At 41.2% G+C, this 14,055-nt stretch overlaps 1 protein-coding gene across 12 annotated transcripts in view; it reads right to left on the reverse strand.

Annotated features, from left to right (window-relative positions):
* Positions 1 to 7,708, reverse strand: part of Eya1 (EYA transcriptional coactivator and phosphatase 1) — a 143,777-nt gene extending 136,069 nt beyond the window's left edge. For 4 of the 12 annotated variants that reach the window (XM_075971405.1, XM_075971401.1, XM_075971404.1 and 1 more), the window contains exons 1-2: positions 1,839 to 2,116; positions 170 to 297 (exon numbers count right to left, since the gene is read on the reverse strand). In XM_075971405.1, coding sequence (XP_075827520.1) covers positions 170 to 293 — 124 coding nt within the window. In that variant the 5' untranslated portion in view covers positions 294 to 297; positions 1,839 to 2,116. Of the gene's footprint in view, positions 1 to 169; positions 298 to 1,838; positions 2,117 to 7,140 lie in introns of those variants that run through there. The other 8 variants (XM_075971409.1, XM_075971408.1, XM_075971402.1 and 5 more) reach the window with 7 other exon arrangements.
* Between the last annotated feature and the right edge of the window lie 6,347 nt (positions 7,709 to 14,055).

Raw genomic sequence — 14,055 nt, forward strand, 5'->3', positions numbered from 1 at the left:
TGACAATCCAGAGATATGCAGCTCGCAATTCATGAGGAGCACGGATTACGTCAAATCACTTCGAAACAGAAGGAGCAGTTTGATGACTCTAAGGGCAGAGATCACAAGCAGTCAAGAGGCACACACTGGGGAAGCAATGAGGGCTGAGCAGCAAGAGAGCGACACTCACCTTCCGTGCCATTGGGAGTCATGGAAGTGCTATTTATATGAGAGCTATCGAGTTTGGGACCACTGGGGGATTCGCTACTACCACTCAGTCGGTTATGCGGGCTGGTTAGATCCTGCATTTCCATAGACCTAAAGACAAGAAACCTTCCGTGTGACAGATGTACCAAATTCATAACATCACCATTTAATGTGCTAACGACTTGACACCTTCTTTGAAAGACAGGCACACAAAAGTCCCATTGTATCTCTTTTCTTAGACTGGAGACCGTTCACCTTGCCTCTGACTTTAGTCCTTTCCTCACATGGAATACGAAAAGGCATTGCTCGTCCTATGGAGCCAAAGCTCCACGTGCAGCTTTTAAAAGCTTTCCCCTTCTTGTATAATTGAAGTCATAAGCTAATGTCTGACAATGGCATCTATTTTAATATTCAGAAGAAAATATGCAGCCATTTTTATATTAAAACAATCCCCCAGAGCATGATTTTCCTAAAAAAAAAAGGGCAAATACATAAACACACGTAATAGAAATAAACACTGTTTAGTGCAATCTGCTTCATCTAATAAATTAGCACTGGATACTCTCTTTTAACTTAACACCCAATTGTGATTTAATGGGGTCCAAACCAAACAAAGCACTTGAAACGTGCAGCCCAGTGACAGGGAATGAGACTGTCCCGGTGCATATGTTTACTCTGGCTTACTCCTTAACTGTTCCTCTGTTTCCCTTGAAACAAGTGCAGCATTAAAACATTAGGATGTTGGCCCACTTGTTTGCTTTGTGGATTACATACACCGTAGCCAATTGAGAAAGGATAAGGCCGGCACACAGAGGGTCTGTGGGACCATTAGCCCTTAGAGAACCTCAGCTGTCACTTAGGGGAAAAAATTCTAAGCAATGCTGTAACTTTGCATTTTCGCCACAGAAAAGGGAGTCGGTGCTTCCAGAGGGCCTCAAGTTCAGCAGTCCCTTCTGCTGCAGAAGGCACAAGAGCCACGACTCAGAGTGACAATTTCAAAACGAGACGCTCCTTACATATACCACTTCTGTTCCTGAGAAGAGGAACCATTTAAAGTTGGCAGTTAGATGCTGAGATAGAGCCTCGTCTTCTGACAGCATGAATTTTAAAGCCCGACGTGCATTCACTATATTTGAATAATTATATATTCTTTCTAAAAAATAATAATCTGGTGGGGGGTCAATTTTACATACATTGTGCTGATATATGCTCCTCACCTTACCTGAGGTCATTTTAATTTCTAGGCTAAGCTGAAATTGACTGTTTGATATCAGTTGGAGAAGAGCGCCACATGAGGTGTTTTACCACACATTTTACTTCCTTAAGTATCTGAATTCAAACTAGAAATGATTTCAAATCCAGTTATTCCTAATTATCATTCTACCTACACTTCTCCTAACCACAGTCAGCAAACGCCTCAAACCAAGACTCTCAAGCCTTTCCCAGATACCTAGTTACTTTTATACAAGTACACTCGTGTACACGTGTGTACACACACACACATACACACACACACACACACACACACACTAAGTCATTTCCAACCCAGGCTGCTGCTATTAATAGAAATAATTAAGAAATTCTAGACAAAAATAGATCCGGGTCACAGAAAGGTAAGCTGCAAAAATGTTGAATATGAACGAAATCCTTACCTGCACCTTGAGGAAAGAGCAACATCGGAACTGGTGGGAGATGTGTGCACCTGCGGCCAGGGGTAGAAAAGCAGAAGTTTAACTGTGCTCCAGTCGCAGCTCTTAATCACACAGAGCACATGGCTGAGCCCCACAATGCCCACTTTTAACCAAACGAGAAAAAGGAGGCCAGGGCAGCCGGCAAAGGCATAGTGTCTTTAAGTGGAGGGCTCAACTGTTGTTTCTTCCTGCAGGTCTGTCCTCCTCCTCCCCTTGTCAGGAGGGGAAGGCAGTCAAATGACGGGCTAGTGATTCATCACTGGCCTATGACAGCTGCAAACGGGATTACCCCTCCCCCAATCAACATGCAAAGCAGTCTCGCCCCAGAGCTTGGAAAAGGTGCTTGGGAAGAAGAAAAAATATAGCTATTGACAAACGAGTGTGTTTAACAGCAGCAGTAGTCGAGGCAATAATGCCTTAGCATCTTCAGCTCTTTCCTCTTCTGTTCTACTCAGCTGAACTAGAGCACCCCGCACACCCCCTCAGCCTCCTGACCATTTCCTTGCCTTATCTGGGATGGTTTTCTCCGGGGTTACTATCTGTCATTTAAGATGCCACGAAACAGCTCCGGGCAATGCTGTGCTCCAGAAGTGAGGCAAAGGCAGGTTTTCATACCCAAAGCCCAGCACCGAGCACTGTACTTGTTTAACTGTGCCAAATGAAAACCCACTGAGTATTTATACAGCTACTCTGGTCACATGAAAGAAAGTGTGTGTGTGTGTGTGTGTGTGTGTGTGTGTGTGTGTGTGGTGTGTGTGGGGGCGCGCCCACCATCCTTTAGGCTGAACTAGAATGCACATTTGAGTGCTCTAATTGACCAGCCCAGCCAGCCTGCATGTTCAGTTTGTTTCCAGATAAATTTGAATTGGGGACTTCACTGCACAGCTTCCCTAATTCCAAGTTGTACTAGTCATTGCCCTTCAGAGGCAGTTAGAGGGGCCAGCAGGTAATGAGGTTCAGGTGAGCCCGGCTGCTGCCGTCTTGCAAGCTCCCACCAACGCTGGGGCGGGCAGGCAGGAACTTTCTGCCTAACTTTTAAAAATGGCACAGAATTCCAAATCTTTGATGTGAAGTTTCATTCAACCTGAACTGACATCAATTAGGGCTGCGGAACAAAGATGAGAGCTGAAGCGTCTCGGATGACATTAAAGTTATCCACCTAAACATCTTCTGTTGAGTCCTGCTAGTTTTTAATTATGATTTATGAAATTAAGAAACACGACCTTTCTAGCGAGAATAAAGCATCATTACGGTCGAAACGTCTTGGGATAATGTTACATGGAACTTCTAGGTATGCTTTTTTTAAAAAAATGTTTTTTTCACATGCAGGACAAAAAGAATTTTTAAGACATTTGAGTAACTGAAGTTACTAACTTTAATGCCTGCAGATATCCATTATTTGATAACAGGTTTTTGTAGGTTTTTTTTAATTAATGTTCCCACGCAAGATTAAATGGTTTCCTTTAGAAACTGCAGCAATATATCTCAAGGATAAAATTCCCCTACTTTATACACCTGGAATAAATTATAGGTGAGAACGGACTTCATTTTAAGAACTCTCTTGGCCTAATGACATAAGAGTACGTTAAAGCACACTTCTGAGCAATGCTAAAATCCATCCCCATTGTAAAATCAACTAGGAAGCGTAATCTCAGAAACAGAATTTTTATTTCATTGTTTACTTTGAAAATTTCATTGTCTTTATATTTGAAGTTTAAAACCTGCCGCTTCTCAGTTTTGTTTTTTGTTTTTTAAAAAAATCAAACTTGGTCATAATAATAATAAAGAGAACCTACAAATAAGAATTATTCTAACACATTTCCTTACTGGAAAAAAAGAGCCACTTACTAATGTATTTCTTTTCTGCTGGCAGCCTAGTTTCTACTGTACTTTCAGAGAGCAGCTTCAGAGTCCGTACCCACGATCTCCCTTTCATTAAGTGTACTTCAGATATATTCTTTTGTGTCTCAAGGATTATTTAAACCATGTGTTGTGTGTTACTGTATTTAAAAATGACTCTTTAATCAAAATAACTTTAAAACAACTAATCCTCACTTAGGCTGGTCAGCTGAACCCACATCGTGGTCCAGGAAAAATAAATCTACTCTCAAGAATGCGAATGCAGACAACAATTAGACACAGATGTGAGGGAAATTAGTTACAGTTTACAAAATGCTACACTTCACATGCTTTCAGTTTCTTATGTGCAGTGCAAGATTACAGTGCAGTCCCGAGGCTTCCTTACTCCCTCGTGGCTTATCGGAAAAGGACACCTATTTCGGATGGACGGCGACTTCCTCCCATGTTAGCAAAGTCTACGGAACTGTTTGTGCATTTAAAACTCTAAAACCACAGTGCGTTTCAAATATAATTAATGAAGACTATTTTCCCTCAATGGAAGGGGGAGTTCGTGGCTTCTAAAAAAGTTCTGCTAGGCACCAGTTTGTTTCTTATTTGCTTTTCTCTATAAAGTTAATATAATGCTTGTCGTCTTCTAATGTGCTATTTTTAATTCCAATATTCTCAGGAGTACAAAATTAGTGCTCATTGTATTATGAATGATCATCTCATAGTACAACAAAGTCATTCATTTTGATGATTTAAAAAAAAAACCCTCCGTGCGCACAGTTATAGCATATTGCCAGACTTGTAAAAATAAAAAGAAAAAAAGATAACAGAGTTCCTTAGAATTTAAATTCAAGGCTTCTACACTAGTAACTATGACTTCTGATTAGTTAATGAGGTCTTTTAACTTTGCCTTTTTTCTAATTAAATTTATAATTCTTCACAGATGTAACTTTTGTTGCTGTTCAATTTGTCTCTCTCATTTTGTTAAACCCCACATAGTACTTCGTCAATCCATTGAATAGCCACATTAAATCTGTTAATACCATGCTCTTCAACCCCAGAAATTATTTCCAGAAGGCAAACGTGCTTTGAGAGCTCATCAAACAAGACTTAAGGTACACATTTTATCACATTTTCCCTACCACAGCGCTCAGGATACAGGACAAAACTCATGACTTTTGTGCTGTTTGTTATACTTTGCTAAATTACCAATCCAAAGCATCTGACAGAAGATCATGTCTGAAGCCAAAACGTTAATAATGTTCTGTGCAAAGTAAACTGTAAATGGAAGGGGATTCTAAATCTCAGCAGTGCGGAGCAAACAGAATGGAGGTACTTGTCTAAATTATGGGGTTCCATGGGTTTTGTCGCTTGCTAGAAGCAATTTTTATAAAATGACTATAATTTAAAACTTTTTTCTTTTCAGACTGAAAAGAAAATTTCAAAGTGAAAGCACCGAACTTCTATCTAAGCAGAGCTGGCAGGCGAGCTGGCTTGTCTGACGCAGATCAACCTGTGTGCTCCCCAATTGGAAAGACAATGGCAATTTTCTAATCAGAATGTATTTTATGGGGGGGGGGAGTGCTTTCTCCAGAAGTCTGCTTCTTAAACAGAATCTAGCCTTGCTGGCTTTTCCTCCATCCGCCTTTCCAGCTCTCAGTGTTGAAATACAAACCTCAAGTCTTAAAAACAAAACCCTCACCCTGAAGTGGGAAAGGGCTTCTAGGGAGAAGTAGCTGTTTGTCAAGTGTTAGCACTATTTCCTTATCAAAGCCTCAATAAACTAAATGCTCAAATGCTAGTGATGATTATCTTAATGTAATATCCTATATTGCTTTTTGCATTATCTCCTTTAAAGAAAATGAGAAAACATAATCCCTCTGAAACCAAAAACAAACAAGTATTTGAAACACATCATTCCTATCTTCAGCTTTAAAGAGAAAGGACTGTTTTCAAAATTAGCACTATTGACAATGCTGACTAAATTCTGTCTGGTGATCTGATAAAAAGAGATTTTGTTCCCGCAGCCAGGATCTCTTTACTTCCCATTGTATTCTTAGGAAATACATTTTTACACTCCAATGGAAATTTTTTTTTCAAGAATCATTTATCATGCCTGTGAAACTCACAGAGCGTTGACTTCATCTGGCACTTCCAAGCTGAACGGTGGCTCAATTAGACTTCTCTGTCTGTCACCACAAAGTGTTCTCAAAGGCTGAAAATCCACGGCTGCTTGCTTACTTATTAAACACTTTGGGCCTTAGAAGAACTCAAGCATCGAGAAAGCCAAATATCAAATTGTTTGATCATATAAAGGCATGAGTATTCATGTGTGTGTGTGTGTCCCCAAACCCTAAACAGTGAGGTGAAAGACTCACACAAGCTTGAAATAAAACCTTCTCCGAAGGACACATTAGAAAACCAACTGCAAACCTATACAACTGCACCGTGGTTCCCAACTACCCCTGACCGTCTTAAGAAATGAAACTTAAAAACACTTGTCTAAACTCAGTGACAGTTCAGAATGTATTGAATTCTTGCAGATTCTGGGCTGAAAGGTTCAAGCCTCCTCCCAAGACATGCAAGCCTGTGAGTCATTAGCAATTCAGACACTGACTTTGAAGGGCAATCCTTTTACACAGATATCCAGAAGTTTCCAAATCTGGAGTTGAACTCCCAAGTGCACTCAGATCACATAAAGGGCCAGAGAGGGACAAATCCATTAAGGGAGGTGGGGTGGCAAAGGTTGGCTGCATCCCATGCTGGAGATGAGCCTGTGTAATAGAGTGACTGGTAAATTTGTTAAGGAACAAAAAGACTTCTTTCTAGAAAACATGGTTGTTAGTTTGTTGTTCATCTACTGGGTTTTCCATCAGGACCCTATCCTCGTTTATCAACCTAGGGGAGGAAAAGTCATCTATGTAATCAATGCCACTATGTACACTTTACGTATATGTACATCTTTATATGTATATGTGTTTATATGTATACTTTGTGTATATGCACATCTCTACGCCTGTGGACAGGCACAACACTCAGCTCACCACCACACAATAATGTTCCGAGAAAAGTGCAGCAAAGGAGAAAAGATATGAAATCATCTTCCTCCGAGAACATTACCCAGTCTTCTACTTATTTATAAAGATCATAACAAAAGTAGTTAATTTACAACGATCCTTTAATGATCCTAATGGCTCCAACCATTTCCGAAGGTAAGAATTTCACTTTTATGACTGAACCCCGTGGCTACTAAAATCCCAGGAACAAAGTGTCATCATTTTCCCCAAGCCTTAATGCTTTTTTCTTTGGAAACAAATCAAAACACCAATAAAAGCGCTCCTATTATCTTGGGCTTTGCCCACCGGACAACTGTTCTTGGTCACTACAATTTTTCAAACACCCAGCTTGTACTTACAGCACTCACATCTGCTGCCTCCACCGGTTTAGTGTGCTCCTTGGAGTTTTCTGTGTTAGCAGACCTCCATTCCTGGCATAGTTTGGCTGCTGGGCAGGAACGCGGGAACCCGGGCTCTCTCAGCAGCGCTGCAGCGCGGCTGGCAGCGGAGCGCGGAGGCTGGGGATTGCCCGGCTCCGGGGGACGGCACCCGGGCGCTGCTGCAGTCTCGGACAGCCGAGCGACTGAGCGTGATCGCCTTCCCCAGGAAGGACCCCGCCACCGCGCACCGCCACAGGAAGGTTTCCAGTCGGAAGTGGCCCTGCACACTCGCTACCTCGCCGCAAGCTCGGAGCCATCAGCTCGCCGCGGTCTGTTTGGGAACGGCTTTGCGCCCCAGCGAACGGCAGCGGCAGATAGCATCTGAGACGCCTAGACAAAGAAACGGCACAATCTCATCCCCCGATTTGTTTGCGCAGCCTTGTAGGTCTGCCCACGAAGCCTCGGGGCTTTTTGTTTTGCTTTGTTTTTGCAACGCAAACCACAGCTATTCTCTTGTCCTATCCTTATTGGTTTAAATGCAACAATTGAGGGGAGCAGAGCTTGGACTGACTCAACCTAGCTGCTTAAAAAAAATTTATTATGTAAATGTCGCGCCCCATGCTATCTGAATAAACAGCTGTGGGGGAAGAACTTGTGGGAACCTCTGTCAACACACACACATCCTCCCACGCCAGTAGCTCTCAATTAAGATCTTTGGGGAGCAGTTGAATGTTATCTTTTACACTTTTCTAATACTTTTGTTGTTTTTTTTGAAGTCCCGAAACTTAGGGAACCGGATACTTTTCACACTTCTTCCTAATGTACCTACCTACTAACAGGTCTGGAGAAGATATATATGCATAAAAAGTTGTTTCTATGAAGCAGAGAGAGAATGGGCAAACGTGTTAGCTATTAGCAGCTTAACAATGAAAGCCTGGCTGCCGATTCTGCAAGGATTGCTAGGAGGGCAAAGGCTTCAGGTCTTTGGATAGGACCCAGATAATATTTCACCATTAACATTTTTCAATGAGTCTTAAGGAGAGATTCATCTAGTCTGGAACTGGCTTTGCAACTTAGACTTTAAAAAAATTCTGACCTTAATTCAGAACCTTCGAGTGATAAGCTGTTACACTTACCTAGGAGTTGAGCATCAGTTAAGAAAGCATGTTTTATGCACACAAATCACTCCACTTCCAAGTCAGGGCCTCAGACACTAATGCTGACTTGGAATCTGGAAAGAATGCACCCCCCTCCCCGTATGGATTAATACCTTGTCGGTCCTATACCACAGTTTAAATGCAAATGCATCCACTCTGAAATAAAGTCTTTGTACTCATTATAAAATGCATTTTGTCATCATCCACTTTACAGTTCTATTTGCTCTTTTTATATAAAAAAAAAGTGTACTCCTTTTAAGTTCTTACCATAGTAGGAAATAAATAAAAATCACTATAAGTTCACATCAACTAATAGAGCAGACAGACAGGGTCTTACCTTAGCTATGCCAATTTGTAAATGAAGGCACCATCCTGATGATGCAAACAAAACCCAACTAAAGGCTTCTAAGGACCAAAATTCCATACAGGCGTTCTCTCTTCTCCCCAGTGCAAGGATGTCAGTCTAAATTGCTTGCAAAAGAGCACTTTGTCAAACCTAAGAGACAGCTTAAAGTGCTAACTCACCTAGGATTTCATCTTGTGTAGTACCAGCAAGGAATCATGGGCTAGGCATCTACCATATTTGGGAAGCCAGGTCAGAAAACAGTCGATTGCTATTGGATCTGTTCATATATGCAGCAGAAATAGAGTTATGTTACCACCTACAGCCCTCCGCTCTTGCGGACCAGAAGTATCCATTCTTCAACATACAGAAGTACATGTTCAGAAACCAAAACTGTCTACAGTGAGGGTCTCTATTGTAGTTAGGTAAAATCTAACGCTACATTCATTCTATTTATGACATCGGACAGTAACTTCTTTTGCACTCAGATTTATTCCTGAGCTTCCTAAAACATAAAATGTAACCCCTGGTTGAAACTTTACATCCAGCTTCTGCATTCATGCTTCCCATAGTTTAAAAATTATTTTAAACATGCATGATTAAAATGTTATTTTTCTGATCCATTAAAGAGTATATTGGAAAATCAAGAATATGCAAATTACATGAAGTCAAAGCAGCAGAAACACCATGTCAGCTTTAGATGCAAGTTACTTGCCTATGTTACAGTCAAATTTGTCACATTACATGCACTTTTATATTGAAATTCAATTATTTTTTTATTTAAATAACCAAACAAAATGCCTTCAAAGAAACGATGCATGTAATTATGAATAAAATTAGGAAATATATGGTGAATTTAATGTGACCACTAATGGCTATAATAGAGCTCATACCTCATAATTATGAGATGCACAGCTTAGCCACTGGTTAGGAGAAACAACCATGTGTACATTTACCGCTTTTAAATCGTTTTCTCTTCTAAGGCAAAGCTTGATGTACAAAAAACAATCACATGTTTACCTATAAATTTTGTCTGGTTACTAACTCCAGATCCTAAATATATAGTAATTACTCCATATATAACTTGAATCCAAAATAAGTTATTCTATGCTAAATAACCAAAAGGTAACTTTATGAAATTTTCGTCAACTATAATTATATAACTTGATCACACACCGCAAAGAGCTGAACTGTTTCCTACGTCAACCATACAGCTTACAAGAGAGCTGAAGAAAGTTTGCTGAGGAGGTCAGCCTGAATCGGATGTTTGGACACCCTGACAGAGATGCAAGAATCACTCAAACCAAACAGGTTTTCTGTGCCAGGGCAACGCTTGCCTGGAGATGCTCCCAGTTAGACAGAAGTCTATCATTTTCCTAAAGGCTTCCAGCACTTTTAGATTAGAAGAGAATTTTCAGTAAAGATGTGCTCACACACACACACAAAAAAATCAGCAGGTGACCTTAGACAAGGTCAAATGGAAAAGAGTCCTTGGACTCATGCAAAGGAAAACATTTCTCAACCTACAGCAGTAAACAGCTGATTAAATACCTCACTGTGGGAAATGCTGAGAAAATAAAGGCCGGAGCATACTAAGGGGCTCTCTTTTCCATCTCAGGACTGACAGCGGAGTGCTTGAAGGGCTGTGGAGTTTCCAGGAAAAGATGGGTTTTCCTTCTACTCCTGTTTGCTCAGAATGGACTGAATACCCACACCATTCAGGAATAGCCCTCTTATTAATTTCTCTGCACCAACAACTCTTGAGATGATTGTTTCTCAAGAATACTGCCAGCGACTTTCACAGTATAATTAGAGCCTTTCTCCTAAAGCGAAGTCCCTGTCACGTGATTATGAGCAACAATATCTGAGAACGCTTCACAACTCAAACTGTTGGAAGTAGAATGGGAAAGAAAATATTTCAAAGTATCGTATATTTCCCATCCTCCTGCTTTCTTATATATTTCTCTTTCTTCTGCTCCACGCCATAGCACGACAGTGGCAGCTTTTCTGTGGATCCCTTTGGAGTGGGAGCTGAAGGGTGATGCTTGCCGGTCTGTGGACTGGTCCCTCCCGTGACATGTGCTTTCCCCCGTGGGATGAAATCTACAGTGAGGGTCCTGCTCCCAAGTACCCTTCAGTTGAAACACAACCAAGAAAAACATCCTCTATTTATTTTAAGAATGATATTAAATCCACCAAGCAAAATGTCTACCAACATTTGCTAAATGCTTTCCATTCAAACTCCCAACATGAATAGCTTTTAACAGTAAATTTAAGGAGGCAATTACTAACTATTAGCTGTACCATGGAAAATTATTTTCATAAATATTATAGTCCTCATACCAACACAATATGAAAATAGAACACATTTCCTGACCTCATAATAAGCACATTGGTTTTTTACGAATGAATCATAACCATTTATTTATTTAGAAAGGAAAACTTGTTATCCTATGTAGTAATGACTGCCTATAGGATGTTTTTTTAAAAAATTATTATTCTTAGTACAAACTTTGTATAGCACTTCTTGGTATTGATAAAGAAAGCATGGGCAGTGGTAATTATTATTGTTTCTTCTGACGGAAAGAGTATGGGTGTTATAGGCACTTTAAGAAAAATATGACACAATGATTTTTTTTCTTCCAGAATCAACTGATTTTCTAAAATGGCAAACAGAGTTAGCTTCTCTTCCTTCTGTCAAAAATATGTAAATAATTGTTCTTGGAAGCACATGTTTAATATCAGCAAGGAGCTCCTTTGCTTTCCACACTGTAGAATGGATCTCTGTTGACATGAAGCAACCTAGGAAGCCGGGGGTGTCTCCTCTTTAACATTTTTTTTCTCTCTCTCTAAGCCATGGGCAAAACCAATCTTGTCAGCACCTCCCATAACATGTAAGAGGATCTGCAAATTTGCTTTGGGTTTTCTGCGTTTCACTACAGCTGAGTTCCCAGTTTTTAAATTCTCCAGTAACAATGAGCAGCTCCCAGAAGGAGAAGGGCAGGGCTGGTGACCAAGCACTGTACTGGGGACCTCATGTCTGCCTGAATGCTGATTTTTACTAAGATGGGTGCTTTTCCCCCTATACTAGTTGTTTGGGAATTGGCTTTATTTCTGTAGCTGATCAAAGTCTCCTCTTAACAGTAGATGGAGCACTGAGACATTGCTGGCTTCTCCTGGGTCATCGTTCTGGAACAAGGTAAAATGCAATCCAGAAAGCTGTGTGTTATACTTAAGTTTGTGTGTGTGTGTGTGTGAGTGTGTGCACATGCGTGTGTGATTTCAGTTATAAATACATGACTAGACAGTAGCCATATAAATCATACAACATTGCTTTATAGCCTCAGGTGATTCATAAAGACATATTGTAAATAAACTCACTGGTTCAAACACAAAATTGTATTAAATGGTCAATGGATAAATATGAGGACTTCTTAAACTTGAAATGAGCAAATCAGGAAGCATGGGTGTGTTTGGCATCATTTATTAAAAGAGGTGAATTATCCTCCTAAAATAGGGATGATTAAATATATATATATATATATATATATATATATATATATATATATATATATATATATCCTCAAAACTTTTCTAAACACTAAAGGAAGAGGCCTGCAGTCAACCCTATGGATCGCTTGCTCTACTAACTGTGGGTCTCTTTCCCTTTTCCTGCCTTAATTTCAGTTATCCAGTGGGGTGTGCTTTGAGCCTAACAGCTCCTATGTGATAAACACTTGATTTGTTCACTGTAGAAATAATTACATTAAACTGTGCTCCAGGCTTTCCAAGGCACATGAAGGTTGGTTTTATGTCTTCAAAATCAAAGAACAGTTATTATTTGATAAAGAAGCTGCCAGGTATGGGAGAAGGTAACCCATAGAGCTGCTTTTTCCTTCTAGCTGCGTTCACAGCCCCCCCAAACCCCCACTCCATCTCCCACCCCCAACCCCCACCACCGCCCAGGCTCCCAAATGCGAGGAAAGTAAAGGGCAACCTCTGGAGCTTTTTTAGACAGAAGGTCACAATTCAAAGGCCTGGTAACTCAATCCAGTGCCGCAATCACATAGCTATTGGAAACACAGCCAGGAGCACCATGATCCTGGCTATTTTTCATTGAGTAACGTCCATAGGTACACAACCTGGAGGTTTCGCTCAACTGTAAAGTTTAGCTCCATTCATCCCGGCAGGAATCAAGTTGCCTTGGGGTCTTGAGTTTTATTTTAGCATGCTGGGACAGAAGGCGGGGAAAGAAAGGTGGACTCCACGTTGCTGCCTAAGGAAAACAATAGCTGGCGTTTGCTCTCATGAGGAGAGAACCCCTCCAGAACTAATGTGTAAATACGATGAGACAGTTGTCAGGCTTCCGGTCCCCACAACAAACAAGAAGGTTTATTTTCGGTGGTTTCGTAGTTGGAGTATTTTACCGAAGATTTTAATTTGTGGTTCAGTTGTTTCTTCGGGAGAGTTTTAGTTTTTTTGGGAAAGGGTATCAGTAGCCTGGTTTACCTGAATTGCAGGGATTAAACAAGATGAAGGACCTGGACTCTTTATAGTAGTGTATTTGGAAATGTGGAAGATTCTTAAAAACAGGCTTTGGCTGACAGGGCGTTAGCGCTGGTGGCTTGTTTTTTTAATCAATACAAGGAAAAACAAATAGTTTACCAAGAGGTCAGAGAGCCAGTGGAAGTGCCCTCTAGTGCCTGATCCTCATTGACAAGCTCTGCTGAAAGATCCACACTCACCCCCATTAGGCTGGCCCCCTGGGAAGGCTGTTCACTTTCCTTCCTGTCCTTGCCAGAGAGGATGGTCTGCCCTGCCGCCAGCCCGGGGAGGGAGGGGGTCAAAGAGACAGGGAAGGGGGAAGGGAGGGAGCCAGGGAGGAGGTAAAGGGGGGAAGGAGGGGAGCCATGGAGGAGGTGAAGGGGGAAGGGAGGGAGTAAAGGAGGAGGTGAAGGGGGAAGGAGGAGAGCCATGGAGGAGGTGAAGGGGGAAGGGAGGGAGAAAAGGAGGAGGTGAAGGGGGAAGGAGAAGAGCCATGGAGGAGGTGAAGGGGGAAGGGAGGGAGAAAAGGAGGAGGTGAAGGGGGAAGGGGGAACCAGGGAGAGGTGAAGGGGGAAGGGAGGGAGCCATGGAGGAGATGAAGTAGGGGAAGGACTAAAACAAAACAGACCCAGAAAGAAGGGGTTTATGGCAATGGTCAAAACTGCACAACTACCCCAGTCCTTTAAGTTAGAAAGTCTAAGAAGAAAACAGAATGTACATAGATGAGTGAATTTTATACATTTTAAATTGAAAAGAAAAATCCACTGTTGTCTCCATCTTGTTTTTGAGGAATTATATCTGATCAATTTAAAAATGAAAACAAATACAAATGACCTTACTCCCCAGAAA

This window comes from Microtus pennsylvanicus, chromosome 5, assembly GCF_037038515.1.
Source record: "Microtus pennsylvanicus isolate mMicPen1 chromosome 5, mMicPen1.hap1, whole genome shotgun sequence".
NCBI lineage: Eukaryota > Metazoa > Chordata > Mammalia > Rodentia > Cricetidae > Microtus > Microtus pennsylvanicus.